A 27,612-nucleotide genomic window follows, 5' to 3' on the forward strand; every position below is an offset into this window, starting at 1 on the left:
CATTCTTGTGGCTCTTCTCTGAACTCTCTCAAGTTTATCAACATCCTTTTTCCATTGTGGTCACCAGAACTGGACACAGTATTCCTCTCTGAAATGGTGAGTCATCTACTGCTTCCTTTGAAAGATGATTCCAGTCTAATACGTGTCACCATTAGAGATATTTTTGTGATATTTAGCTTAATTTAAATTCACTTATTTTCTTCCAATGCTCCCAGCAACACTCTTTCATTCCACTTTAACCAATTCCAAATCTTTTAAGTACTTGTAGACAGTTACATGTATCTGAGAAAATACATAGGGTCAAACTTTTGGTACAAAAGTAATATCACTTGATTGAACTTCCTATTAAAACCCCATAATAAAAGAAAGATCTATGGGAAAATATTCTCACTATCAATCGGAGAATATTTGCTAACGCTATCAAAAGATCCATGTGGGTATGCTGCAAACTTGAGAGATGCAATGAAACGGAAGCTATAGGACTTTTTTAAAGTTCTGATTAAACTTGAGAGAAAGAATGGGAGCTTATGATAATATACTAAGAGTGGGGGAGTAAACATTTTTAAGTTACAATTTTCCCTTCAAGCATCAGGGACAAAGCATGTGTCATGGATTTGCCACTGGACATGCAATTAGTTAGAAGTGTCTATTACAACTCCCTCCATTCCCTAGCTGTTTTTTGAGGTGTACGGGGGAGAATGTGAAGGTTTTCTAAGTGATACAAATTAAATTATCCTAAAGGACTATTTTTGCCCAGTGATCTTAGCTGGAAAGAAACATTTAATATTTTGTATCACTGAAAAGATTAATCTAATAATTATTATTTGATTTACATGGAGCTGGTTGAACACTGAAAAAAGTATTTGCATATATTTTATTCTAAATATTTACTGACAGGGTGGGTGTATGTCTGGATTTGTCTAGTTCTAAGCTAGGAACAGGCAAGAACAAATATTTGTCAAATAACGTATTTTAAAAATATAGTGATATTTGTCAAAGACAGCCAACTAATATGATTTGATCAAGTAATATGAATTTATACTGAGCCTTTCATTTGAGGATCTCAAAGAACTCAGAAAACATTAATAAATCCCACAACAACTCTTAGAAGTAGAGAAGTATTTCAGGTGTGTACATTGATAGAAGTCATATGGTTAGATAACGGCAGAACTAGGAAGAGAACTCAGGAGTTCTGACACCTGGTTCTGTATTCTAAGCCCAGACCACGTTGCCTAAGAGAGACAAAACACTCATCACACTGGCACTAATAAGAGACAGTTGCCTAATTTCAGACACCTCTAAACTTTCCTAAACTGTCTCTTAATCTTATTAATCCATTCTATGAGCAATAAATCTCTCCCAAAGAGAAATCGACAGCTTTATTCAAGTTGCAGAAGCACAGTTAAATTAGATATGGGTTCAGAGCCTGGTTTAGGCATATTTCACACTGATCATCTAACCATTGTCAAAGACATGTTTTGGTCACTATCAATATGTATTCAACAAAATCAACTTTTTCTGTGCACTATGTATTCATCTTTGGGTACTGCACAGAGTTATAACAACTGTTCATCTACTTTTAACAAATAAGTGCTGAATATAATGCTGCCTTTGAAAACTGATCCTCATGCTCATCATAATTATTGCTCAGAATTAAAGAACAAGTAGAAATGCTATCTGGTCAAGAATAAGGCCTGATTTACATTGGGAAAATAGCCCTTAAAATTCTAACTGGTTTTAAATTTGATTCTACTACCTCATTTTAAAATTAGCTGGAGTTGTAGCATAAACCAGGCTCCAGATGGCCTGAACTGCTGCTATTATACCAAACTCAAGACCAACTGAAAGTGGTTATGTAAGTGGATGTTAGAACTCAAAAACATATTCCCTTCATGTACATGCCTGTTCTGCTGATCATGCAAAAAGCATGTAAGCAGAAAAGGTGACACTTGGTCCTATTTGCTCCTATCTACTCCTTAAAATGCAACATGAGGAGGTTCAGATATTAACCACCATGCACATGACTGCTGACTTGTCACTTGTCACTAAATATGATTTCAGTTTTTAGAGATTTTTTAAAATTTACCTCAATATTATATCTTACTATGTTACTAACTATGCAATGAAAGACACCGTAGTGGCAACTGCAAAGTCATGCAACTCTTCAGAATGTTTACAAAAAGCTCTCACTATAGCTAACATCAGTGAAGCTGGTAGCAATGTTGGGAACCCTACTGTGGACAGGTTTTGGGCCCCAGCAGCCACTTCCAGCAGCTTGCCTATTAAACTTCCTCAGAGCTAGTCCTGTTGATAATTGACTTTAAAATGGCTCTGGCTGTTGGAGACAAGTCTATACTATTCATATCCTCTTCACATGATTTCAGTGCTTTAAGTCTACACCATGGTGTAGTGATTAAAAAATGGAACAGCCCGTTGTGGCAATGTACAAATTGATAATGAGTTAGACTATTTCATACAAATATTGAAAAGGAAAAGGAAGGTGGGCTAATGATGACTGCCCTTAAAATTACACTGAATTACCATCAAATCCGCAACAAATGCACTTTTCATGTTTAACACAGCTTTTTAACCACCAGGCCACCTGCTGTTCAGGATATATTGCTCCAGGTGGACACACTGTTCTAATTGTTCCCTAGCACTGCAGTGGCACAACGTGGATTTTCCACCAGGAACTTTATCAAACAAGCCCACACACATATAGGCATCAAAGCAAACCCCAAGACTAGTTACATTTATGAGTGAAGACGCTTTCCAGACCCCTCTGTTTATTCTCTACCGGCATAAAGGAAGGGACTGGGAACAAAACATATTTGTGGACACAGTCACAATGAGCACTCGTCCCCCACAGCAGGCAGCACTAATGGAGGAGTAAGTTAATGCTATTCTGTAAGGCTAAATCTGTATTTCACCCCAAACTGACACTGTCCACAATATTGTTTAGTACTAAAATTATTACATATTCTCAGCTCTGACTCACAGTCTGAGACTAGTGGTGGCAGTGACATTTTAATGTACATTAAAGCGAGGACACATATAAGCTCAAGTAAGAGGATAACCCCATCATATTTGTGCAAAACCTAACAAGCAGAAAGTTGACAAATGGTTTTAGAAACTCATAGCAGCAAAAAATATTTCATTTTAATTTCCTAGAAAGCACAACTCAGAAACTGGGATAACCATGACACTTATCTTTTGTCAAATAACTCTTAGATGTTGATGGACAAGTGATCAGATTCCCTCCACCCTACCCCCACCAGACACCTTCTAAGATAAAAGAGATAGTGGCAAAACATTGCAGTATGGTTTTGTATAATCTCTGTGACACTGTCAAATAACTAGGAACATTATCAACCAGAGGTACAGGGGAAAAAATAGTACAGATAGTTAAACTTATTCCCCGAGCCAGTTTACTATCAAAGTAATTACCTAAATAGCTTTTGAATTGTCAGTATCTGTTTTTCAAAGAAAATCAAAGAAAACAATGTGCTAGTATAAAACCCGGCAAACATAATTACATTGTATTATGTTCATATCATAAAACATAGTTATTGTTTAAAAAATTAAAATCCTGTGTACACGGGGGAACAAATGGAAAAAAAATCCATTAAATGAGAATAGCTATTTTTTCAAGATGTTCTACATATCTCAAATAGTACATGTTTGGTTTGCTGTGATACAATGTAATAATACTTAGCTCATATAGTACAGAGCTCATGTTATCTTCAAAGCACTTTAAAACAATAACTAATTAATCCTCTCAAAGCCCCAGGCAGGCAGGTAAGCATTATTATCCCTTTTTAACACTTTTTTAAACATGGGGAAACTGAGGCACAACGATTAAGTGACTTGTGTTCGGTCACAATCAACTTTATGCACTGCAAGTAGTCTCGTTCATCAAAACCAGGCTCCACTGAAGTCAATGGCAAAACTCTCATTTAATTCAAGATTTCTAAGATTTCCCCCATTGAATTAAATGGGAGTACTCACAGTTTGTCATGTTATGCACTTATGTAAACCTTTGGTAGGTCAGGGCCTAATAATTTGGACACTATCTAAATGGAACTTTGAGCACAGACCATACCTACACTATAAAACCAATCAAGTCAGGGAACCATGTTACAAAAGGGTTGTCCCTTACCCTTAACCTGGGCACAACGGCGGTAAAATAGTGTGAATGAGAACATACTTATACAGAAACTAGTTAAAACCTTGGTGATGTCCAAGGATTTTTTCGCTTAGTTTTGTGATGTTTTTTAAAGTGGAGATGGGCCTTTAATATAGGCACAATGTTTTACAAACTTTAAAATAAAAAAAAATGAGGGGGAAATTTATCAAATCTCACAGTCCTTGCACGGTCCCAGCCCCAACCAGCATCAACAGGAGTTATGTCTAAGTCTAGATATAACTTCAGGATTGGACTTCATTTGAACCCACTGTGGGGTTGTTGTTTTTTTTCAATTTAAACTTCTCCCTGCAGTGTTCAAAACCCAAACACAATGTTACTGTGCTAAGCAACGGGAACTGGAAAGTGAAATGGATCAGCTGCCTAGTTTCATTCTCCAAACTGAGGGAAATGCAAAACAAACTAACAGCATAAATTGTGAAGTGTATATTTGATTTTTTGTTGTTTCCATTTCAGTAATCTTAGGTGTAGCTAGAAACACACAGGGATTTATTTTAAATATATGGGTCCAATTCTGTACTAATTTACACCCTATGCAAATCCATTGGAGCCAATGGGATTGCACTTAATATAAGTCATCTTCAGATTTGGTGCATTAATTTTATCTTGGTTATGTTCCCTTTAAAATCACAGTGTTAAAGCCTGGTGGTATTGATTTTAAATGGGAATATTCTCCCCTTGATCCACGCATGGAACTGCCATTGACGTCAACAGCAGTTCTGTATGTGGGGCAATGGGGAGTTTATGTTATGCTCTTTCGGGAAATGTACCCTGATAAACAGACATAGCTGGCTGGGGTAAGTATGAAATTTAAACACCTTTTTTCTGTCTTTGACCAGAAATTTTTAACATTTATTACCAGTCATTGATTAACCAAATTATTAATGCTGTATCACTGTTGTGTGTTTGTGAGTGTGTGTTTGTACATGCATACAAACCTCAGTATGCTTCCAACTCAGTGCTATGGAAATAGCTACAATGAGTATTTATTTTGAGCTGGGATGATGATTTTCAAGCCAGTAACTCTTTGGGATTGCCAGAACATAAAAATCTGAAAATTGGCATTTTCAACTAAGAATTTAAGCCAACTTCAGTACACAGTGGCCACCATTACTCTACAATGCATGTCTGAAATATACAGCTACCTAGCTTGTTAAATTAATTGACTCCATACTGATATGTGAAATCAGCTTAATAGAAGGAAACTTTCTGATTGATTTGTACTAGCTAAACATAGCTTACAATAAAAAAAAAAAACAACAGCAGTTGTCTATCTACAGTTTTCTGTAATATATGTTCTTCTGTATTTTAACAAATAAAGTATGTTCTTTTTGGAATAACAGCCTGGAAGGTGAATATTCATCTTGATTTGAGAATGTGTACTGTCTGAAACTTTTAGCCTTCAAGGAAGATGGCTTGGAATGAACTAAAACACTTGATGAACAATAATCTTTATCTGTTACCCTCAAGAATGAATATTCTGTAGGGACAAAGACATAGCCTTCTGCTCAGTAGTACATTCTGAAACAGACCAGTACATTACCTATTCTGCAATGCTAGAAATAAGTCCTCAATGAATATTCAGCATTGATTGTCATAAAAGTTTTGGTACGGTAGGCTGCAAACAAAGCTTGATATTTAACCAGGTTTGTTATTTACTGTCAAGGTTACAAAAAGAATAGACAACATTATATTAGGATTACTTCTCAGCAGCTATTCATTGTTCCCCCATCCAGGCAACAAGCTGTAACTATGCTAGCTGGTTCATGTTTTGAATTTTATACAGCAGCAAAAGACAAACCCAGCATAAAATATATGTGTTTGTATGTGTGTGTATACAGTGTGTGTGTATGGGTTTGTGTGTGTGCATATATATATGTCAAAAGGAAGTGTGTTTGTGTATATGTATATACACACACACACACATATATATATATATGCTTCCTTTTGACTGGTAAACGTAGCTGAGAACATTAATCTCTATCAACGCATCCATGAGGTACTTTTAACTCAAAGAGGAAACTGGTTTTAGCATTTTTTATTTTTAAGCCAACGCTCTGGATGACGTTTAAATGGAGAGGTTTGGCCTCCACATGGTCAAACAAAATAAAGCGATTGCCATTTGCTATTTAAATTAGTTCAATTTTAGACTATTTCCCCCTCTATTGATAACCCCACTTTTTAAAAAAAATAGAAGAGGAATTTGGTTAAGTAGGATTTGATTTTTTTAATGCTATTCATAGAAAAAGCTGAAATACTCCAGTCCAGCTTGAAAGCAGCATTTTAACTACTTTGTCACAAAGGTCTCGATTTTAATATTTTTAGACATTTTAACAGTATCTCGTCCAATCCTATTTGGTGGCCTCCTCCCAAGACATTGTTGCCATTTCCATTTCTTGGACTAACCTCCACCTGCAGGGACAAATGAGAATAGCTCCCTCCAGCCACAGTGTCCATTTCAGTCTTTCAAATTTGCCTGAAAGCGAAACTGCGTTGGTGTGGCTTGACTGGCACTCTCTGTTTTTTGGCTGGCTGAGAGTATCACATGGTATTCTGATCAACCTATAGTATTTCAGCAGCTGCCAAGTTTGTCCTTAAAATTTAGGTTCCCCAGTGTGCCACTGGGCAGGTTCCCCACTCCAGCACTTCTGGAATATCAGCAAAGGACCAAAGCTCATTGTCAGCAAATTGCTACTATTAAAAAAAAAACAAAGTAAATAAACAGAGAGAAGATGATACCAAGTAGGTTGCAATAAATGTTGAATTTATCATATTTAAGAAGCCAACCACCCCATGAATCTTATCTCCTCTACTTATGGCTCTCTCTCACTCTCCTTCTCTCTCCTATTTCAAATACAATACTTTCCATAAAAAAGAATACCACAGTTCCACATCTGACAGAACCATGCAAACATTTTTCAAACGATAATTTGCAAATGCAAACTCACACAGCTATGAAGGGAATGCTCAGCTTTCACACATCTCCTGGGGATCTGTGCTTTATTAGTTAAAGGTTTAAACCCAATTTTTGCCCAATAAATAATCCCCCCCTCCTTCTCCTTTCCCACATCTAAATGTGGAATACTTTTTTCTCTTGTCTTCAGTTTACAGATTATGAGATCCAACATGTCACTCACTGGATTACTGCTCATAACATGAGCACTACCCCAAGCTTACTTGTCTTCAACTTGTCCAATGTTACTTAAATGGAATTATCCGTCACAATCCATATACTGAATCTGCATAGCCCACTTATCTCAAGATTCTGTGTGTCACCTCACAGATTATCCGTTTTAATCCATACATTGAATCTACATAATATATGTCTTTAATTCACGGCTCTGATGAGCTATAGTATCACTGAATGGATTATTTCTCTTAATCCATTATTGGTAGTCATAAGACTGTTCACTGCATATACCCCCCATGCCCCGACTTCACTACACACAAGCAAGATTAAAGTCTTCATCAAACACACTTTTGTCATACATCAAACATAGTTTAATATAAATACCTATACTGATATTTCATACAACATGGAACAGAGCTCTCTGCTTAAAAATAAATGTCTATGTCACATATATATGGGTTAGTGCATTAAGATTAGGCATGGTGGGTTAATCCACACTCATTTAAACCTAGAGTTACTTCACTGGAGTTGACTTGCTTTCAAATGGGTGCAGTTGAGAGCCAAATTTGCCCCAATGACTCCTCATTTTTACACGAGGTGAAAAGAAGAGTTCACCAGAGTTGTTTGAGAACTATCCCATGCAATAGAGAGGGCTTTAAAAAAAATGCGGATTCCGACTTGCCCAGACTTTCAGAGATTCAGGCACGACAGTTCTTAAACAATGTCTTTAATTCTGCAAGTAAGCAAAATCGGGAAGATTGTAAACAGAAGTCAGCTTAAACTTTTGTCTTGTAATTCCCTATACGGATTCAAAATCAGTTAAGTAGGGGATATATCAAAATATATTAACTTCTGGCAAATGGGAAATAAATTAGATTAACACAAAAGCCCTATGCATGCTAGGAAAGTTTTTCAAAGTTTTCGCACCATTGCTAATGCCAGTTCAACCCAACTAGTGTTAGCAACACTGGAAAATCTAGTGTGGAAGGGCCACTGAATGCTACCACTGTATCTGCTGAGAGCTGGCCGATTCAGGTGCTTGAAGGGGTCGCACCAGCTGACACCTCCCATCTACAATAGGACTTCTAACAATGCTAACACTGGTGGAAATGAAATACCATTAACAATAGCGGTGCATTTTCCGAGTGTGGAGACAGTGGAACAAAGCAATTTAGGATTTGCCATATTGCACTAGGCCATTGGTCCATTCTATATGGGGCCTCTGCTGTAGCAGATATTAATGCTATGGAGGAAGACAACCACTCTCACCTTATACTACATGGAAGCTAATGTGCTGTGCTGAACTGGGAGGAAATCGAACTCCTGTAGGTGATCAGTTTCAGCTCTGAAACTCATCCTGCTTCACTGTGCGTTATCCATGACTAATCCAATGGGCTTTTCTGAACCCATTTGCAAAATCAGTGGATGTAGAAAGAATTTCTATTTAAACATATCTAACTAATTCAATACATATTTTAAAAGTTTTTAACAACTTAATTACTTGGTGCTTTGAAAGAATTAAAGGGCATCTTATACTGGAATTTTATTTAGTGTATTAAGGATTGACTTGCTTTGAGCAGATTCAAAATTGTGTGACTTTCAAAATAAGCTCTCCTTGGAAGCTTCCATCCTCAGGCTTTTACTTTTCTTCCATCCACTATTACTATATATCAGAGTGGACAAACTTATTGGCCTGAGGGCCACATCAGGTTTCAGAAATTGTATGGTCTGGCCCTGCCCCCTATCCAACTCTCCCCCCCGCCCCGACAGCCCCCCCGGACATCTGCCTCAGCCAATTCCTCCTCTCTTTCCTGACTGCCCCCCCGGGGCCCCTCCCTCATCCAACCACCCCTTCTCCAGCCATGCCATCGCCACTGCACAGCACATAGCACCGGGGTCAGGCCAGGCTCTGCAGTTGCGTTGCCCCAGGAGCTCGCAGCCCTGCTACCCAAAGAAGGGGGAACAGCCAGGGAGGGGACGGGGCAAGCCTCCCGGGCCAGGAGCTCAGGGGCCAGGCAGGAGGGGCGTGCAGGCCGTAGTTTGCCCACCTCTGCTATATAACTATACAAACACACACAATATACAATGGATACACTTAATTCATTTTTTTTTAGATATTACTGATTCTGGAAGTTTCCCCCAATCATATCCCTGAAATGTTTATGAAACTGAATGAACTTTTCCAGAATACACACATACATTTACACCACAAGAATAAAACACGAATTTTCCCTTTTCTTTTATAATTGGACATATATGGATCCTTCCAGCTGATGATCTCAAAGTGCAACACAACTAATAATTAGGTCTCTGAGCACCCCCAGAATATGACTAAGTATTGCTTCTCCCATTGTAAAGATAGGTAAATTGAGAAAGAGATATTAAAAGACTTGCTGAAAATTACAGAACAAGTAAACAGTAGAGTTGGGATTAGAACTGGGGAATCCTGATGTCGCTGGTGCTTGCTCTAGCTAATGCACATACTTCCCCACCTTCGGTAAAATATTACCATTTGTTTATTTAACAGAAATAACAGGAACAGAAAATAAAGATTCTTGCTACAGTCTAATCTTCTTCTGATTTTTGCCTCTACCAGACACTATAACTCAATGTTAATGACATAAACCCAGGCAATAACAATAAGCAACCTAGTGCTGCATCTGCAGCACACAACCCTGTAAAACTCCTCTGGATCTAATGAAAAACACAATGAAATTTTGAACATTTAAATGGAAAAAACTATTTGCTATACAAAATAGTTGGGCAAAACATCTTCAGTCCTGTACACTTTCCAGAACGTCCTAATAAAAAAAGATACTATTTGAGAACGTGTTTCCAAATATCACTAATAGATAATTTTTTAAATACAGTTGCCAAGCCAAATATACATCTACAGAATTTAATAATTACAGTAGAAAAACTGTTAATAACCTCATGTTCACATAGCAGGGAAAAAACATTACTTCTTTCCAGTACAATGCCTGTGTGTGTGTGTATGTATAAAACAGCTCAACTTGCACACCTTTCATGTTGTCTCACTAAATACAGCTGCAATACCACTGACCTATTGTTTGCTAGTCGCTCATGGCTAGCGGTGGCATGAAAACCACATTCCTGGGCACTAAATAATCAGCCTGCATGACCCCCCACAAGAACCTGTAAGTCAAATTCATTTACCCCCAGAGAGCAACACACTATTGTATCCTCCCTTCTTTCTAGCCACCTACAAACAATGCACAATAATTGCAACTGTCACGGCAGTCAGTAGGAAAAATAAACCAGCGCCTGTTTTCGCAGCTTACTGCCAAACCTGATCCAAACACCTAACAACCATGCCCCCAGCCATAGAACCACAGTTCCAGTAAAATGCATTGGCTGTGAGGCTTTGAACAAAGCTATGAAACAATAACTCAACTTGTGTTCAAAATATGAAATTTAAAAACAAAAGTTAAAGCAAATAAAACTCTTCTTTGAGGCTGCACGCTTGCTCCCCATCCTCCTCCTGCCCCCTAGGCAAGACTGAAAGAGCTGTTGAATTTCTTTCGTATTATCTTATAGTTGCTGCTGCTTTCAAGTTTAACTTGTGAAGGGGAAAGAGAGGAAAGGAGAAAAACGACTGCCCTCCAACAGAACAAGATCATAGGGATTTGGAAGAGACTGCCTTCTTAGTACAGAGCATGCTTCAGAGTCTTTACTCATCCGAAGAGAGCGGAGGATCATAGGGAGTAACTTTTTTAAAACTCCAGCATCTCAAGGGTTAAAGAAGTTCCAGAGAGCTTGTGGTTGCTGCTGCAGCAACACAACAACAAAAGCTGAAATGAAAGCCATCTATGGACCCTCAGCCTGAAACGCCTTAAAGATTAATGAATCAGTTTACACCACATCGTGGGGTTACTTAAATAATATACTTTTTTAATATGTACTAATCACACATAAGCCGAGATATTAGCAACAGCCCTCTCTGGCCTATTGACTCACACACGTGAGAAAAGTGTGCTCAAGTGCGTTTGCATGTGCAAAGACTGAGTAAGGAATTCAGAATTTGGCCCACTTATAATAAGAGTAATATCTCAGGCTTCTTAGTGCTGAAGCGCTGTGTTTGGTCATCAAGTTATCAAATAAGTGTACCAGATGCGTATATTTATTCTGGACTCATACGAGTTACAATCCCTAGCTAGGGAAGTTGCGGGGAGCAAATAGCATACTTTCCCTCTTGTGTAAGTCGGTGGACTGGAGCAAGCTAGTGCCGGTAGCTTATTTGTGACAAGCTGAAAGGAACATATGAATAAAATACTATGTTTTAATATAAACCTATGAATTATTCTCTGACTGCCTTTTCGGATTAGAGTAAATTGACAGCTTTTGTTTCAACATTTTACTGAGTGTTACAGTGCACTGTGCAACAGGTCTTTAAAACTGTCTGGAGTAAGTTTTGGGGAATGTGTCTGAATAAGGACTTTAGGGTTTTCCCCAATACGAGTAAAACAATGGCAGAAAACTAGGTCTATTAAAAATAAGTAGGGCTTAATTCTGATGTCACACCACTTTTACACTGGTGTATTTCATTGACTTTAATGGAGCTGCTCTGGATTTGCATTGATGTAAGTGGTGCAAGACATGTTCTAGTTCAAACAGGATTCAGAACATAAGAACGGCCATATTGGGTCCATTTAGCCCAGTATCCTGTCTTCTGACAGTGGCCAATGCCAGGTGCTCCAGAGGGAAGAAAATGAACAGAACAGGTAATCACCAAGTGACCCATCCCCTGTCTCAGCTTCTGGCAAACAGAGGCTAGGAATGCTATCCCTGTCCATCCTGGCTAATAGCCATTGATGGCTCTATCCTATCTATATGTGGGGCAGTTCTCTGTTATACAGAAGGTCAGATTAGAAGATCACAGTAGCCCCCTCTGACTATCATGTACAAAGTGGAAGTCTCACACTGTTTTCTTTTAGGGGAACATAGGCTTCTTTTGAATTTACATCAAGTTTGACACACTTATTTTGAACAGAAATACTGCATATAAATAAACAACTACCAGTTTCCTAAAGTGACCTCACATATATAAAACGGGCAAATATCTTGGCAAAACAGAAGGTACTACTGCTGAATAATGGTCACATTTTGCATTTTCCTTCTACAGCAGGACTTTAAAGGAACATGCTTTACTACAAAAACTTTGCCCTTTCATCTATTGCACAATATTATCACCGTCTGCACCAACAATAGCAAACATTTCAGATCTTCCGATTTCAGATGTATAGTTCCTGCTGTAGATGGATGCTAAACACTATGTTAATATGTGAACTGTGAAAATGTCTGCTGGGTTTTATATGAATCCTATAATAGACTCCCCTTATATTGACAAAAACAGAATTAAAGATGGAACAAAAGCCTTACATAAATGAAAGTGGCTTGTTCATTTAGGACATACCATGGTTTATTAAAAAACACACAAGGAGATTGTACACTGCCAACAAACAAAGAAATGAGAAACAAAACAAAAAACATGAAGAAATTCCATAATGCTAATTATATATACACATTTTATTTTTGTTTCATTTTAACTCTGTAGGATCACAGTGACAATGTTACCTTTTATTTCTCCAAAGTTCCCTGATCCCATGGCAAGAAGCTTGTCTTTCCAGTCCTTTGATAGTAGCTTTTCAATACTAGGAGTTTCTGAGTGAAGAGAGAAAAAAATGTAAGAAAATCAACATGACTGGCTCCACAATAGAACTCATTAAAAGTCTATCTGCTAAAAATAAGGCCAACCCTATTCTGGGCCCCAATTCGTAATGACTTCATCAACAAACTGATAAGAAGAAGGGTGGGGGGGAGAATGTGTTTTGTCACCTGCTGTTTCAAAATCATTAGCTTTTTCCTCTTGTGGAACAAAGCCATAGTAATTCTGTATGACAATGGGCACATATAAACCTGCAATTCATTGTTTTTCAATTTAGTGAACAAGTTCCTGCTTATAATGGATGCTTGTCAATTTCAGGATGTTAGTCTGAAGTCAAAAAATAATTATGTTGAGAAAATGCAGAGTAAAAAAAGGCAAAGAATAAGCTCCTAAATCTGCTACATGTAATTATGTCCCTCTGTGTGTTTACAATTACATCCACTTTATAATGTGTGTTTAAACATCATGTGGTGGTAAGTACGCCGTGGAAAGATTTTCCAGTAACACACACATATTCAGACATTGTAAATAATAATAATAAAAAGTTTGGTGTGATAAAAAGCTTTACAAAGACTGTAAAATCCAGAAAAGGGGAGGCAGGGGGAAGCATTGCCTAGAATGGAAACCCATTATTTTCTTATTTCAGATTTCTATCAGTTCCTTTTTATAATAAAATATATTTGTTCAATATTTTTGGGGGAAAATACACTGAGGGTGTGGATGCGGCCAACATTTATGTCTCTAACTCTTGCATTTTGACCTCTTTTTTGTGTGGAATTTTAATGCATAAGTAAATATAAATGCTAATAAAATTCAGAGAACATTAAACTCAGTTCCAAACAATGTAATTGTATATTCTTGTCAGCATTTAGATGGGTACACAATTACAATGGCTTTCAATCCCATGATTAGTACTGCATTCAGTTAGAAAATGGAGTGTACTAAAAGATAAGTGTCCCAGTATGTGCCATCTAAATAACAATACCCACACTTATTATCTGGATCTCAGACATATACTGCTATTCTCCACATTTGTGTTTATGTGTATTTGTATTTGTTCAGGCATTTGTTTACCCCCTACCGGGAGCATAAAAGGAGTACATGTTAACTTATCAAAGGGACCGTCTGGCCTAGGGACCATACAATTATTAGCAACTGGTTAATTTTCCCCACAGTAAAAAGCTTTATGAGGAGCCTTCATTATCTTGTTTGGCTAATTTTGCCAACCTTCTTGAGCCCCTATCTTAAAGCTCTCAGGAATCAGTGTCACAAAATCTGTGTGCAGTTTTCAATAAAACCATATTAAACGTTTCTTTCTCTCTCAAAATGCCAATAATATAATATTTTATTCTCTCTTGATAAAGGATTTATGGACAACGAAAGTGAACCCAAAATCTTTATTTCATAAACTAACAATATAATATAATATAATCTCTCTCACATACACCATCCCTAAATGTTCAGTCTCCACTTTAATATTCAAAAAATATACAATTACAGGAATTCTGCTCTTTAAATGGTAGGGTGAATGAAGTTTTAGTCTAACTTTTTTGTAATAACAAGAACTACATTAATAAAAGATTTAATTACAAGTTCAAAAATTACAATTAGATCACGATGAAATAGCTATGAGAAGCTGCATGTTAACGTTATAACATTAATATTTCCATTCCTGAGTTCATGATAAGAAGATTCCACTGTGCTTTAAACACTTTTACAAATATTTCCAAAGATTGTACTTTCCCAGTAAACACTTCATGAAGGAAACCATTTTTTAAAACATATCTTGAATAGGTCAAATAAACATTGCTGTTTTCTTTTTTCCTGTGTTTTTCAAAAATTCTTGAGTAGCATGTAAACAGGCCAGTGCCAATGCGGTATTTGCAATAGAGGACTGTCAGTCATTAAAAGCTAACAAACCTTTGCAAAGCAGGAATGCAGCAATAGAAATCCATTGTGAACTAACAATAGGCTACAGAACCTCCAGGCACCAAAAGTAGACCGTTTTACTTTTAAGTCTATTGTCAGCAAAGTCCATGACAAAGCTTTTCCCCTGCAGCTAGACAAAATATGCGCTGTAGTGTGCTAGCAAAGAAACAGAAGTCTTCTGTCTAACTTGGAGAGTTAAAGCAACAGTAGCCTGGTTTCTGAAGCCTACAGAACACTCCAGGTTCACTGCAGGCCCCTGTATTAACTACCAAGCAGAGACACAGCTCAGCTACACAGCAACATAGTACAATTACCCTCCTTGTAACAAATAGTCCCTCCAAATGAATGGCTCCTTCATGACCGTGTTATTGGAAGGTGCTTGATCAGAAATCATAGTTAACTTTCTATGCATAAACCAGGATAGGAGTGGCTGTGATTTACACCAGTGCTATTCTTGTAGGGATTTTTTTTTGTTTTATTTTGTCAATAAAATTCTATTGACTGTAATGAAACAACTCATGTTACAAATTACTGTTCTTGCAACCTGACTCTACTGGAAATTCGCGAAGAGCTGCAACAAACAAGCTAAGAATAATGAATTCAATGGACAGCCATGTATCAATGACTGAATTTCTGCTAGAACGGTAAAGATCTCAGTAGGAAATTCATGATTAGGGATGGGAAAGGCCAAATGGCAAAATCCCAATAGTAACAATGCATCTGTTCATTAATGTGTAAATATGAGTAATATGAAAATTTAACACAATTATAATCCCCTCTGCAATGCTGATGGCGTAAAATAGATTGTTGTGATCTAATAAGTGTTTTCCCCGTTGAAATACTGAATGTTAACTATTTAAAATAATACTATATGGATTTTTTTTGTTTAAGATACATGTAATCATGCTTAATTGATGTACTAAAGTAGTTTGAAACCTCTTTTGACTTGAACTGCAATTGTCACATGAGGCACTTTGACAGAATTTTGCTATTTTTACAGCCTGCAAATATTTTTATTTTAAAAAAAAAGAATACTATGATTTTAGAGACAATAGATGGCCATCCCCCATTCAAAAGGAAGAACTGAAAGTCTATATCAAATTATAGTTTGATTATATTGTGTTACACAATAATGTAATATGGCCTGTTCATGTATTCTGAGTATTGTTTGTGAAAGGTTTACATATTGTATCTTAAACTGATTAGAATTTATGTATTATATCCACTCTATAAAAACAGATTTGAAACAGATAAATATTAAAAAACATAATTGTCCTAAAAGCTACAACCATAGAAACTTTCACAAACTAAATAAAAGCCTAACACATTTTGTCAGGAGGAGCAAATATACTGGGAAAAGAAATTACAATAAATTGTTTGCAAAACAGACATACGTTGTGCAATTTAGAAAGTTTACATATTTACATATGGGTACTCATGCAATGTGTACTAACCATAAAGCTAGACTCAGTCTAGTGATCTGAGCACACGACTGAGAACTGGCAACTGCTACTTCTAATCACTATTCTGACATGGATTCTCTTCATGGATTTGGGAAATCACTGAACAGCTTTACCTCATTTTCACCATCTGTAAAATGGGGATAATACTATAACAATTTCTAGCCACCTAGTACAATTGCCAGTCATGGACCCAGGACCTCATTATGCTAAGTGCTATACAAACACAGATGCTGGATATGCTACGCTGTATGCCATACTCATTCACATCTTCTCAGTAACAGAGGCGATAGTGCTTAACTCTTCCTTCTTCAGGAACACAGGACTCATCTACTTGAGTTAAAAGAAAATCTCTGTTAACTATTAGCAACATAGACCCTATGACACACAGAGCTAGCAGGGGTTCTCTCACTGGGGATTGGAAGCCCTCAAAGGGACGTGAGCTTATTACATGTGGGTTCGCGAGCTGCCACCCCAAATCCCACTTTGTCTCCAGCATTTATAATGGTGTTATATATAGAAAAAAGTGTTTTTAATTTATACAGGGGGATGGGGGGTTCGCACTCAGAGGTTTGCTATGTGAAAGGGATCACCAATACAAAAAAGTTTGAGAACCACTGAGCTAGAGCTGTAGCTCATGAAAGCTCATGCTGAAATAAATGTGTTAGTCTCTAAGGTACCATAAGTACTCCTGTTCTTTTTGCGGATACATACTAACACGGCTGCTACTCTGAAACCTGACAAAAGACTTAGGCACCAAACTGCTTCTTTAGCTGCCTAAACCCCAGAATCAGGCCCCACTGGGATTAATAAAAATCGTATTCAGCTGCCATCAAACCTCACAGGTGCCTAAATTAACTTGGCACCAAAAGCTATCGAGGCACAACAGGTATAGTTTGGGATGCAGGAGACACTGCCCCCCTCCCAAACTGCAAACCTCGGGTAGGCGCAGAATTTGCCTCACCACCTGTAGCCCCATTGCCTGACTGGAGCTGCCTCTGCAAATACGTCAAACTACACCTACGCTAGGCACCTATATTTTTGTACCTCTCACATGCACACAGCAGTCCGATGCCAGGTGTCCAGACCCCTGAGCCCCAGAGTAATTCACAAAGACAGGCATTCCTCCACCTGACTTGTCTGTAGGTCCACATCCAGTAAACATGTTCAGAGCTTAGCTATTGGATCAGGCCCCTGTAGGTGAGCTTACACAAAATGGATGGAAGGAGGACCACCTCCCTCCCTTTTAGCCCAGTGATTAAGATACTTACCTGGTTCAAATCTCTCCTCCACCTGAGGGGGAGAAGGGATTTGAACAGGGACCTCTTATGAGCATGCCCTAATCACATGGCTAAGGGATAGTGTGATGTGAGACTTCCTCAGTCTCTCTTGTTGAAGCTGTTTCACTGTGAATAAATAATTTAAGATGAGTAATTGGAGCAGAGGCACTGGAGGCAGGAGGATCCTTCCTAAAGGGGGGGGGCACAAGGCCCCGCCCCTTCCTTGGCCCCACCCCCACCCTTCCTCTTCCTCCTATCCCCCCGCGTCAAGCCGGAGCCAGGTTGGGGAGCCTGGGGCAGGTGGAGGATGTGTGGCTCTTACCTTGATCCGGCTCCAGCGTCTAGCCTGGTGGTGGGGCCTCAGGGGCCGAAAAGCCGCAGCCGGGCCATGGTAAGAGCCGCCCAGGAAGCTGTGGGGAGCTGAGTACCCTCCATCTGCCCCAGGCCAGGGGCTTGGGGCCGATGGGGGACACACAGGCTGGGGACTTCTCTCAGGCCCTCCCATCCCAGGCAGATGGAAGGTCTGTGCCTGAGCTCCCTGGGCCGTTCTTACCCAGGTTGGGCTCCAGCTTCCATGAGGAAGAGGAGGAGCAGGGGGCTGGCCTGTGGCAAAAAATGGGAAGGCCATGGCCCTTTCCCCCCCTTTTTCCGGCACCCCTGCTGGAAATGTCTCCCACTTTACAGGTGAGTACTCAAACCCATCAGGCTACAGACTCATTGCACACTCTCTCTTTGTCCTACTGATTCTTTCGTTATTTATGTTATTTAAGTTATGAGGGAGCACCCTCTCCATCTGGCTTCTAGGAAAAACAGCATAGGCACCTAACACCAAGAGAGGGGTTGCAGCAGAGAATCTCAGAGCAAAGGGACATGCCTCCCTGCAGCCCACACTTAAGTACCTATCTCTGTGAGAGGGATGAGGCTTAGCATCTCCCACTGGCTAGCTTACGTGAAGAGCCACCTGGCATCCTGGCTTTTGTGAACTTTGTTCTGAAGTGCCTATCTCTCCTCATTCATTGTATAGGGAGCCTAACTCAGGCTTTGTAAATCCCAATGATTTTCTAGACATCTAAGTTCTATTGTGAATCTAGCCTTTAGCACACTAGTTCTGGTTCTATCTAGTAGATAGCAGTGATACACCTACAGAATAGTCAGGATATTATAGTATTTACTCATAGGGGTGTTGTGAAGTTAATACTTGCAAAGGTTCTCAATGATTAAAAGCACTCCATTAATCCTAAGTGTTATGGAGTTATGGCTAGGGCAGGGGAAGAGAAAGAGAACAAAATATGGGAAGAAGAACAGAAATTGTAAAATAAATAGTGGCAAAAGAGAAGAATGTGGATGAACAGAGTCCTTTGACCTGAAATTCAGATTAATTCACAACAATTATTTTTTTTTCCTGGTTGTATGTTTATCAGTCATTATGTCCTTGGTAATATATTTACACAGCATTTTATTTTCCCTTTTTTGACCCTTGCCTCTTTTGCTTGCATATGCTGCTTCGCATCAATGCCTATGGCAATACTCAACAGTGAACGGCCCTCCAACTGTGCCAGCCATTGTTGCAGTAGCATACTGGCTCTTCAGTTCATGTTCATTCCCAAGAACTCTCCCTCCTTTCCCTCCTTGGTGCCAAACACTCTCAAGACAGACTCCCTCAGATGGAACAATGAGACCTGGAGACTCATGCCAGCATCCAGTAATTCTCAATTGGAGCTGCAGTGCCAGGAATAAAACCACATTCTCTCCAGTGCAGTAGGGTCTATAAACCAGTTCAATTTGAGTATGTATCTACACACACACACACGTTTGTGTAGGTGAGCATGTGTATATGTTAAGCTTCTCTGAAAGTATTAAAAAAATAAAGGACCTAAGGAAATGAACAGAAAACGACCTTTGTAAACCAATTTCTTGTGGGCTAACTATGCATACCATAATACCTTGTTCTTGGTTTACTTGGGCTTTAACTGTGCTTCACTGACATATTTGTTCCAAATCCCTCTTTTACGGCAATGGTTTCATTGTGAGAAAGGAATTGAGTTCTAAGGCCTAGTTTGCACTAAAAAGTTGTACTAACACTCATTATTTTCAGCACAGCCTGGAATGCAGCATCCACGTCTAATTTTGTCTCTTACTGACAAAACTCTCCAAATTTTCCAACTTACTTATTCCTCTTTTTGGAGTGACCTAAACCTCCAGCTATTATAGTTTTATCAGCATAGTGACAATGTGAATGCACGGGTACCATAAGCAGTCCTCCAGCTGCAATCCCACAATGCAACATTCCCTTCAGGAGTGATCTGTCTAGAAGCACTTTTGAACTCCACTGTCCAGGGGTCACAATGACTAGAAGCCCACCAGCAAGGTCTTCACAGGCATATATGTTGCTGTTACCTGCTGATTATTTGCTGACAGCATGGCTCCTTGTTCTCAGTCCTATGCTGCTGCTTAGTTCAAGAAGGAGATGCTCGATTTCCTTGCATTGTAGAGAGAGGAGTGTGTGCAGGCTCAGCTGCAGCACTCCCATAGGAACAAGACTATTTACAATGACAAGGCAAAGGAAACGGCAAAACTCAAAACTTGCAAAGAGAAGTCCCAGGACTGTGCAAAGGGAAAGGAGCTGAGGCAGGACCATCAGAAGGTGAAGGAGAACAATGAGTTCCAGAGCTCCCTACATGACCTGTGTCTTTTATAACCAGCTGGCTGCTATATTCAGGGACACTATCATTTCCCTTGTAACCACTGTGAACAATTCATGTCCAGGACAGGAGGAGGAAGCCCTTGTGGAGCAGTGGATGAGGGGTCCATGTCTGCCACTGGCCAGCAAGTGGACAACAAGGTGGAGTAAAGAATGGTGTCCAAAATCCAGCTGGACCTCCAGATAGTCTGAATGTCACATGCCGATAAAGGTCATCCCTGAAAGAGGGGGAATCTGGGAAGGCATTAAAGAAACTACAGTGTATGCTGATATACCCTAACTCTTGGCAATGTGTGCCTCTGTGTTTGCATTGCCTGGAAAGAGCTAATGGAGAACAGGGTGTGAACCCATATATCCTTTCCTTCTAATCTAGCTGTAAACACACTCTGCCATCTATCCACCATTTCTTCACCCCATGTCCATCTGCACACCATCATACCAACACCCTCCAGCAAGTATTCTTGCATAAGCATTCTCAATGCACCAGTGAACAAGGCAGTATTAACTATAAATAGTTTGTGTGATTTTTTTTTGTTTGATATGGAGATATACCTATCTCGTAGAGCTGGAAGGGACCCTGAACAGTCATTGAGTCCAGCCCCCTGCCTTCACTAGGCAGGACCAACTACTGATTTTTTGGCCTCAAATCCCTAAGTGGACCCCTCAAGGACTGAACTCACAACCTTGGGTTTAGCAGGCTAATGCTCAAACCACTGAGCTATCCCTCCCCAGAAAAATGTATATATGGAGATATACATATCTGATAGAACTGGAAGGGACTTTGAAAGGTCATTGAGTCCAGTCCCCTGCCTTCACTAGTAGGAACAAGTACAGTCCCTGACAGATTTTTTTTGCCCCAGAAATGGCCTTCTCAAGGATTGAATTCACAACCCTGGGTTTAGCAGGGCAATGCTCAAACCACTGAGTTATCTCTCCCCTGTAAATTGTTATCATGGGGTTACAAGAACATACAGCATTTGCACACTCACATATATGATCCTCTAACAACCAAGCAGTGCTTTTAAGGCATTACATGCAGCTTTGCAAGACACCATAGATCACAAACAGACACATATCCAGTGCACTGAGGTTTGGAAATTCAAGACTACACATTTCCTCTTGCAGTCAAGGTAGCACTGCCCCCTGAGATGTAGGCATCATGAAATGTATCCACAAAGATATACATAGCACATGCATGGGGCACAACTGGCACAGGGGGAGAGATACTGAATATAAAAAAAAAATCCAGGCTGTCGCGCACACACACACACACATGACTGGGCCAGCAGCCATGCAATTGCACACTGTAGCATGTACAGTACTATGGATGAAACAGTCTGTTAATTTTTACACACAGCTTTTGGTCTGTGGACACAATTCCACAAAAGATTGTTAACACAGAGCATTTAAGATTTTCCCAAAAACTACAAGGCAGAGACACTTTGATCAGCCCACCATAGTACGCATGACCCTACTCCACACCAGGTCCACTGGGAGGATCATCACAGAAAACTGTTCAGCTACATCTGTCCCCAGGTGGCTTTCAGACTTCATAAACAGCTCCCTTCTCTGGCAGGATCATACCTCTCCACCTCTGCTCCTTGAGACACCAACCTCCCCACAGTCCTTTTGAGTCAGTTCCCACTGTGCTCGACTCCAGTAGACAAAAGCTCAGGGAACAAAGAGAACTGTTTTGATTGTAAGTCTTGTCATCTGTGATGCACTGACATCCAGCTTCTTCTTGCATTTTTTCCATACATAGTTATGGGTTGTAGTTAGTAAAGGCAAAATCATCTGTAAGTTGCTAGCTCTTTTAATTTTTTTTTTTTTTTGATGGCTGGCATGTTGATAAAATACATGTCTAAACGTTGAGGTATCTTTATTGTGATTTCTGGCATTGTAGTGCTGCCCATAGTGCTAAAAAGTAATGCACATAGCCAAAAATGGTCCCATAGATCAATAAAAACATTCAACGAGTATTTAAAAGTCAGCTATCCAGCATAGTACAGAAGCAATTGCTTCTGTTCAAACTAGAAATACTCCAGCAGTGCTTTTATTATTATTCACATATATGCATATGCAAGTCTCCCACAATTTAATTAAATATTCCTTAAAATTATCTTAATTCATTCCAAAAAATGGTGAAAGCAGTGTAGAAATACAATATACCACCAGTTACTATACAAATGATCACATTTTCAGGCTATCGCCTCTGTCAAAGTACCTCCCCTGAAGCATTCTGGCAATGGTACTGTTAACTGACTTACTTTCAGGTTGTTTTAGCTCAGCAGACAGCCTGACCACTCACTCATCCCCACTGGCAATAGGGGTCTCACCCTATGCAATGTTAAGTGCGCAGCAATAAATGTTGGGCTATTCTTCTTGCTGAGATTGAGCCTTGTCAGGAGACATCTCCACTCGCCCTTCAGTTTTCCACAGGCACACTTCACATTCATTCTGCAGCTACTCAGGCAACAATTAAACCTTTCCTTGCATCTGTGCAGTTTCCTAGTATCTGGCTTCACAAAAGGCCCTGCTTTCCGACTGTCAATAAGTTGAGCGTTTCTAGAAATCTGGATGTCATGGACTTTTCTGGACCAGACAATATATTTATTAGTAAAACACCTACAATGATCTACCAAGCCCTGCCTAGCCACCAAGATCATCTCTCCCTTTTGGTTTATATAATCACAGGCTAGGGGATAAGGGTCCTAATTATTACTCCAACAGAGTTAGGGAAGCCCTGCTCCTTGAATCCATCTATTATTTCCTGCACTTGACCTTATCCTGACAGAACTCATTTTATCTCCTTGCAGACCACCAAGTTTTCCAACACCAAATTGACTATTCCCCGACAGCACTCCGTGTTTCAAACTTCCACATGATCACTGCCACTCCTTTCACCACTGCAAGGGCAGGTTCCATCTTGACGTTCCTGTGCTGCAGGACAGCAGTGCATTCAGTACACAGCTCCTAGGAGTGCAGCCTTCTGCAAGCGAAAATTCTGGAGTCACTATTGGCTATTCGATGTTTGCAGAACGATCAGGTCCCGTTGCTCAGTCCCAAGCCACCACTCTTACTGAGTGCAGTTATTCTGTGTAGCACAGCTGTAACAGTGTAGCCTCTGCCTTCACTGTTCAGTCATCCTCAGTTGAATCTCTTTGAGTGCCGCGTCCTAGCACACACAGCAAGATGTCCTTACAATGTAGGAAGGAGCTGTGTTTCTCTCTGCCACATCCTTGTTAGTAGCAGCAAGTTCTCAAATGGAACAATTTTCCACAAGACAGCATGCCTGAAGACAGCATGAAAGACATTAGGATGCCTACCTACAGTGCAACACGATTTTTGCCAATACAGCTTCATGCGGTGTGGGCAGAATGTACCAACATAAGCATCTGAGTATGAACGTACTCCACTGATATCATTTTGTGGTTGGCTCTATGTCAACAGAACTTCTACTGGTACACCTCTCTACTGTAGACAAAGACTAAAGTGCCCCCAAAAATATATAAATGGCATTAAAAGATAAAGAGGAAGCATGCTACCTGCCTATTAACCCAACAAGGTGTCTAATTCTTCAGAGATATATATTTTAAACAAATAAATTAATAAAATGAATCTCCATTTCAGTCTACAAAACGATATAAATAAACAACACAAAACAACAAATTTTCAGTATTATACATCTATATAAAGTTTAAGACCAGTATTTTCCTTTCTGATCAATACTACAATTATACAAATGGGAGCATGTGTGAGAAAAAGAGTGGAATATGGGGAAAACGTCTTCCCTATGGACTGAAGAAGAAAAATTCTGCGCCATGCAACATTCTAATACCTTTCTAATTCCAATCAGCTGTAAGTGAAAGTGTGATCTATCCAAAACACAGCTGATAGAATAAGCCTGTATACCAAAGTCAGCAGCAGCCACTGAGCAGCATCATAACTCAGCAGCCACTGACATATTTTTAATATTTCTAGAAACTATTTCAAGAGTAACATAAAAAACAGAAACATCTGGAATTTAAACCATTAAATCTCACATCAGCGTTATCTTTCTATCTCAGTTAGATCAAAGCAAATAAATTCCCTTGAAATGTTTTCATATTAGTACCACCAATAAACTAATTTTCTAATTAAGGGCTCATAATAGCTAGTTAATACTAACAGACAGCTATGCTTTTGCTCTGCTAATTTTTGACACCTTTACAAACTGATTGGTACGGAACAGAAAATATACATTAGGACATATGTGTGCATATTAACATTGAATATTTAAAAAAAAATTATTGAGGGTTCTATTGCTGCTGTTTATTCGCTTGCTGGGTACCAGTAAGTTAAAATCTCAACAATCTTTTAAAAAATGAGAACATATTGTAAATAATAACAAAGCATGTATCTAGCACTATTGCTAGAATTTTAAAAAAAGTCCACATTCAACACTTATTTCCACTATGTTTGCAAATAGAAGCCATTTCACTAAAATAATAATCAATGACATCATAACACTTTGCACATAGGCACTACAGTACCATTCTCCTGAAGATCTCAAAGCACTTAAAAAGATATGCATTGTAATTTCCTTTTTTAAATATAGGAAAAAATGAGGCACAGAGGCAGACTTGCCCGGAGGCACGTAGAAGCATCCATGTAGATTACAGACAAGAATCTAGATATCCTTCCAGTCCCTGCTCTAGCCATTAAACCACATTTCCCAAAAGACTGTTACAATATTAGCACACAAATTTCAGGGCTAGAAAAGAGACAATTTATTATCAGTGTCCAGAATTCCTACATCTTTCTAACATGAATGCTAAACCAGGGAACAAGAGAAGAGAAAAGTCTTAGCTGTCAAAGAAAGAGCACAATTAAAAAAAGAGTAAAACAATAAATCTCTACTCTTCTCAAAAAGGCACAACTTCCGCTTGTTGAGGGTTGTTTTGTTTTGTTTTGTTTTAACTAGCTCTGTTCTCAGAGAACAACACACAAAGATCAGTTCCTCATCTGACATTCCTGTAGGTTTTTGGCTCTGGTTCACAATGCACCCTTGTCAGCAAGCTCAGGGAAGAGGAGTCTATTGCACAGGGAAAAAGCAGGTGGGGGACAAGGAGGCTTCACCTACTTTAAGACACGAAATGTCCCACTGCAGCTGCACCAAAGTACATGTTACTTGACTAATCACTGGTTCCTTCCCCCTCCACCCTCGCCCCACACTTTTTTTTTTTTGGACAGCTGTCTTCCTATCATCCCAACAGGTGCTATTAGGCCCTGAACAATGGCTAAGGCTTTTAAGCCAGTGCTGTTGACAAGTGAAAGGGAACAACAAATGGCTCGGCAGTGCTCTTCTCCCTGGGTCACTCAGCCAAAGGTAATAGTTATTATTTTTATTTATTAGCTCTGCGGCACTGTCTTCCATTGTGCCTCCCCCATCCTCCCCTTTCCATGGCAGCCAGGAGCATTTTAACTTTTAATAAAAGTGGGAGAGCGCATAGCTCCTGAGCTAGCGCTTTCTGTAAAGTGCACAGTTAATGAAGGTTGTCCATTTAGAGCTGGATAATTTATTATGTCAGCAAGTGTGGGTGGGGAGGGCTGAATCAAGATCTAGCCATTAGTTGCATTGTGAGGAGTGAAAGAGAGAGTATGTGGAAGTGAGGGAGAAAGAAAGAGATTTTTAAGAGTATTTGTTTTTGAAAGATAGTTGCAATGTTAGACAATAAATAAGACAGACTCTCTGTTAAGGTTAACACTATTTTTCTTTACTAATCTTAACATTTCACCCATGTGTGCCTCTTCAGAGAACAATGGCAGATATAAAACCGGAAGTACAAACTATAGTTCCCTAAAGTGAACATGAAATGAACACATTTAAAAACTGTATTGTTTGTGGCAAACAAGATCTTTAAATAATGAATCAAAACATGTTATCCGCCAGGGGACAAATGCTTTGGGATCCTCTTATGCCAAACATATATATTTGCTAATTAAGGGGCCTAAATGTCAAAACTCTGCACAGACAGTAAGCTCCATCAAATGAAAACTCATTCATTGTGGGGGCAAAACCATATATTTGCATGAGCAAAACAGGTAATTGAACGTGCAAATCATGTAATTCCATGTACAAATAGAGCAAGTCACCTGCACATGCAAATATGGTCTTTGTAGAGCTCCCTCAAAACACATGGTATCAAAAATTTAACTTAATATTCTAGAAATGACTGATACAGAATATTATGGCCAAACTGAGCTATGCCAACTTATACCAGCTGAGGATATGGCCCTATACATTTAAATTTTTAATTGTCGTAATAATGTTGTGAAAGGGGCTATATGGTGGGATTATATACCCACTGTACCGGAAGCAGAGCCTACTGATATTACTGAAATACTCAAAAAATATACTTTTGGAGATGTTAACAAAATAATACAAACAATAAGAAGGATGAAAAACATAAAGAACAGAAAACAAAAAAAATCAAGAAAATACACATTAGATTCAGATTACTAGTCTCTTTAAAAATATGACAGACTGTTTTACCACTGGAAGTGAGAATTAAAGCACATATGCCTGATGCTAAACAACTACACATCCTGAACTCCTCTTGTGCAACATATGTGAAAAGAAAATCTCAATATCTGTTTGCCAGATGCCAGAAAAGATATGAACAATAAAAAAAGAGGCAACATTTATACTATAAATCAGAGCTTCTCAAGTGCAGGTAGTTTCACAATAAATCAGGATGGTAGTTGTAATGTAAATGATATTTGCATGAAATCATTATGTCAAATTAAATAGAAAATTATTAAAGCAAATGTCATCTTTGGATTTGCTTGGAATAATCTTCCAAGATTTTCACACAGGCTTCTCCACCAAAGTACAGCATTCCATCTGCCTTGTTCTGTTTGTTCTCACTTGTCACCATTCATAGATTTTTTTGGACTGTGTTATTTTCGGTTTAAACAGGGAGAGGAAATACACTGGGTTTCCTTTTGATATAACATTTATCTTCGTGAGTTTGGAAATGACATCAGGATGCACGAGTGGTGCAGCCACATAGCAGTTATGACAAGTCATCCCCAAACAAGTGAAGAGAAACCAACAGAAGTCTATTATCTGTGGTTCTTTAATGTAACAGGTCTGCACAAGGAAAAAAGGAGAGATCAAGAGAGAGAGAGAGAGGGAAGAGGAAAGACAGAGCTAAAGAAAAGGGAGATCAAGAGAAAG

At 39.0% G+C, this 27,612-nt stretch overlaps 1 protein-coding gene across 8 annotated transcripts in view; it reads right to left on the bottom strand.

The window, feature by feature from the left end:
• SOX5 (SRY-box transcription factor 5) overlaps positions 1–27,612 on the bottom strand; it is an 880,866-nt gene that overhangs the window by 205,628 nt on the left and 647,626 nt on the right. For all 8 annotated transcript variants that reach the window (XM_030541505.1, XM_030541513.1, XM_030541529.1 and 5 more), the window contains one exon: positions 12,930–13,016. In XM_030541505.1, the coding sequence (XP_030397365.1) occupies positions 12,930–13,016 (87 nt within the window). The remainder of the gene's footprint in view (positions 1–12,929; positions 13,017–27,612) is intronic.

This window comes from Gopherus evgoodei, chromosome 1, assembly GCF_007399415.2.
Source record: "Gopherus evgoodei ecotype Sinaloan lineage chromosome 1, rGopEvg1_v1.p, whole genome shotgun sequence".
NCBI classification, from domain to species: Eukaryota; Metazoa; Chordata; order Testudines; family Testudinidae; genus Gopherus; species Gopherus evgoodei.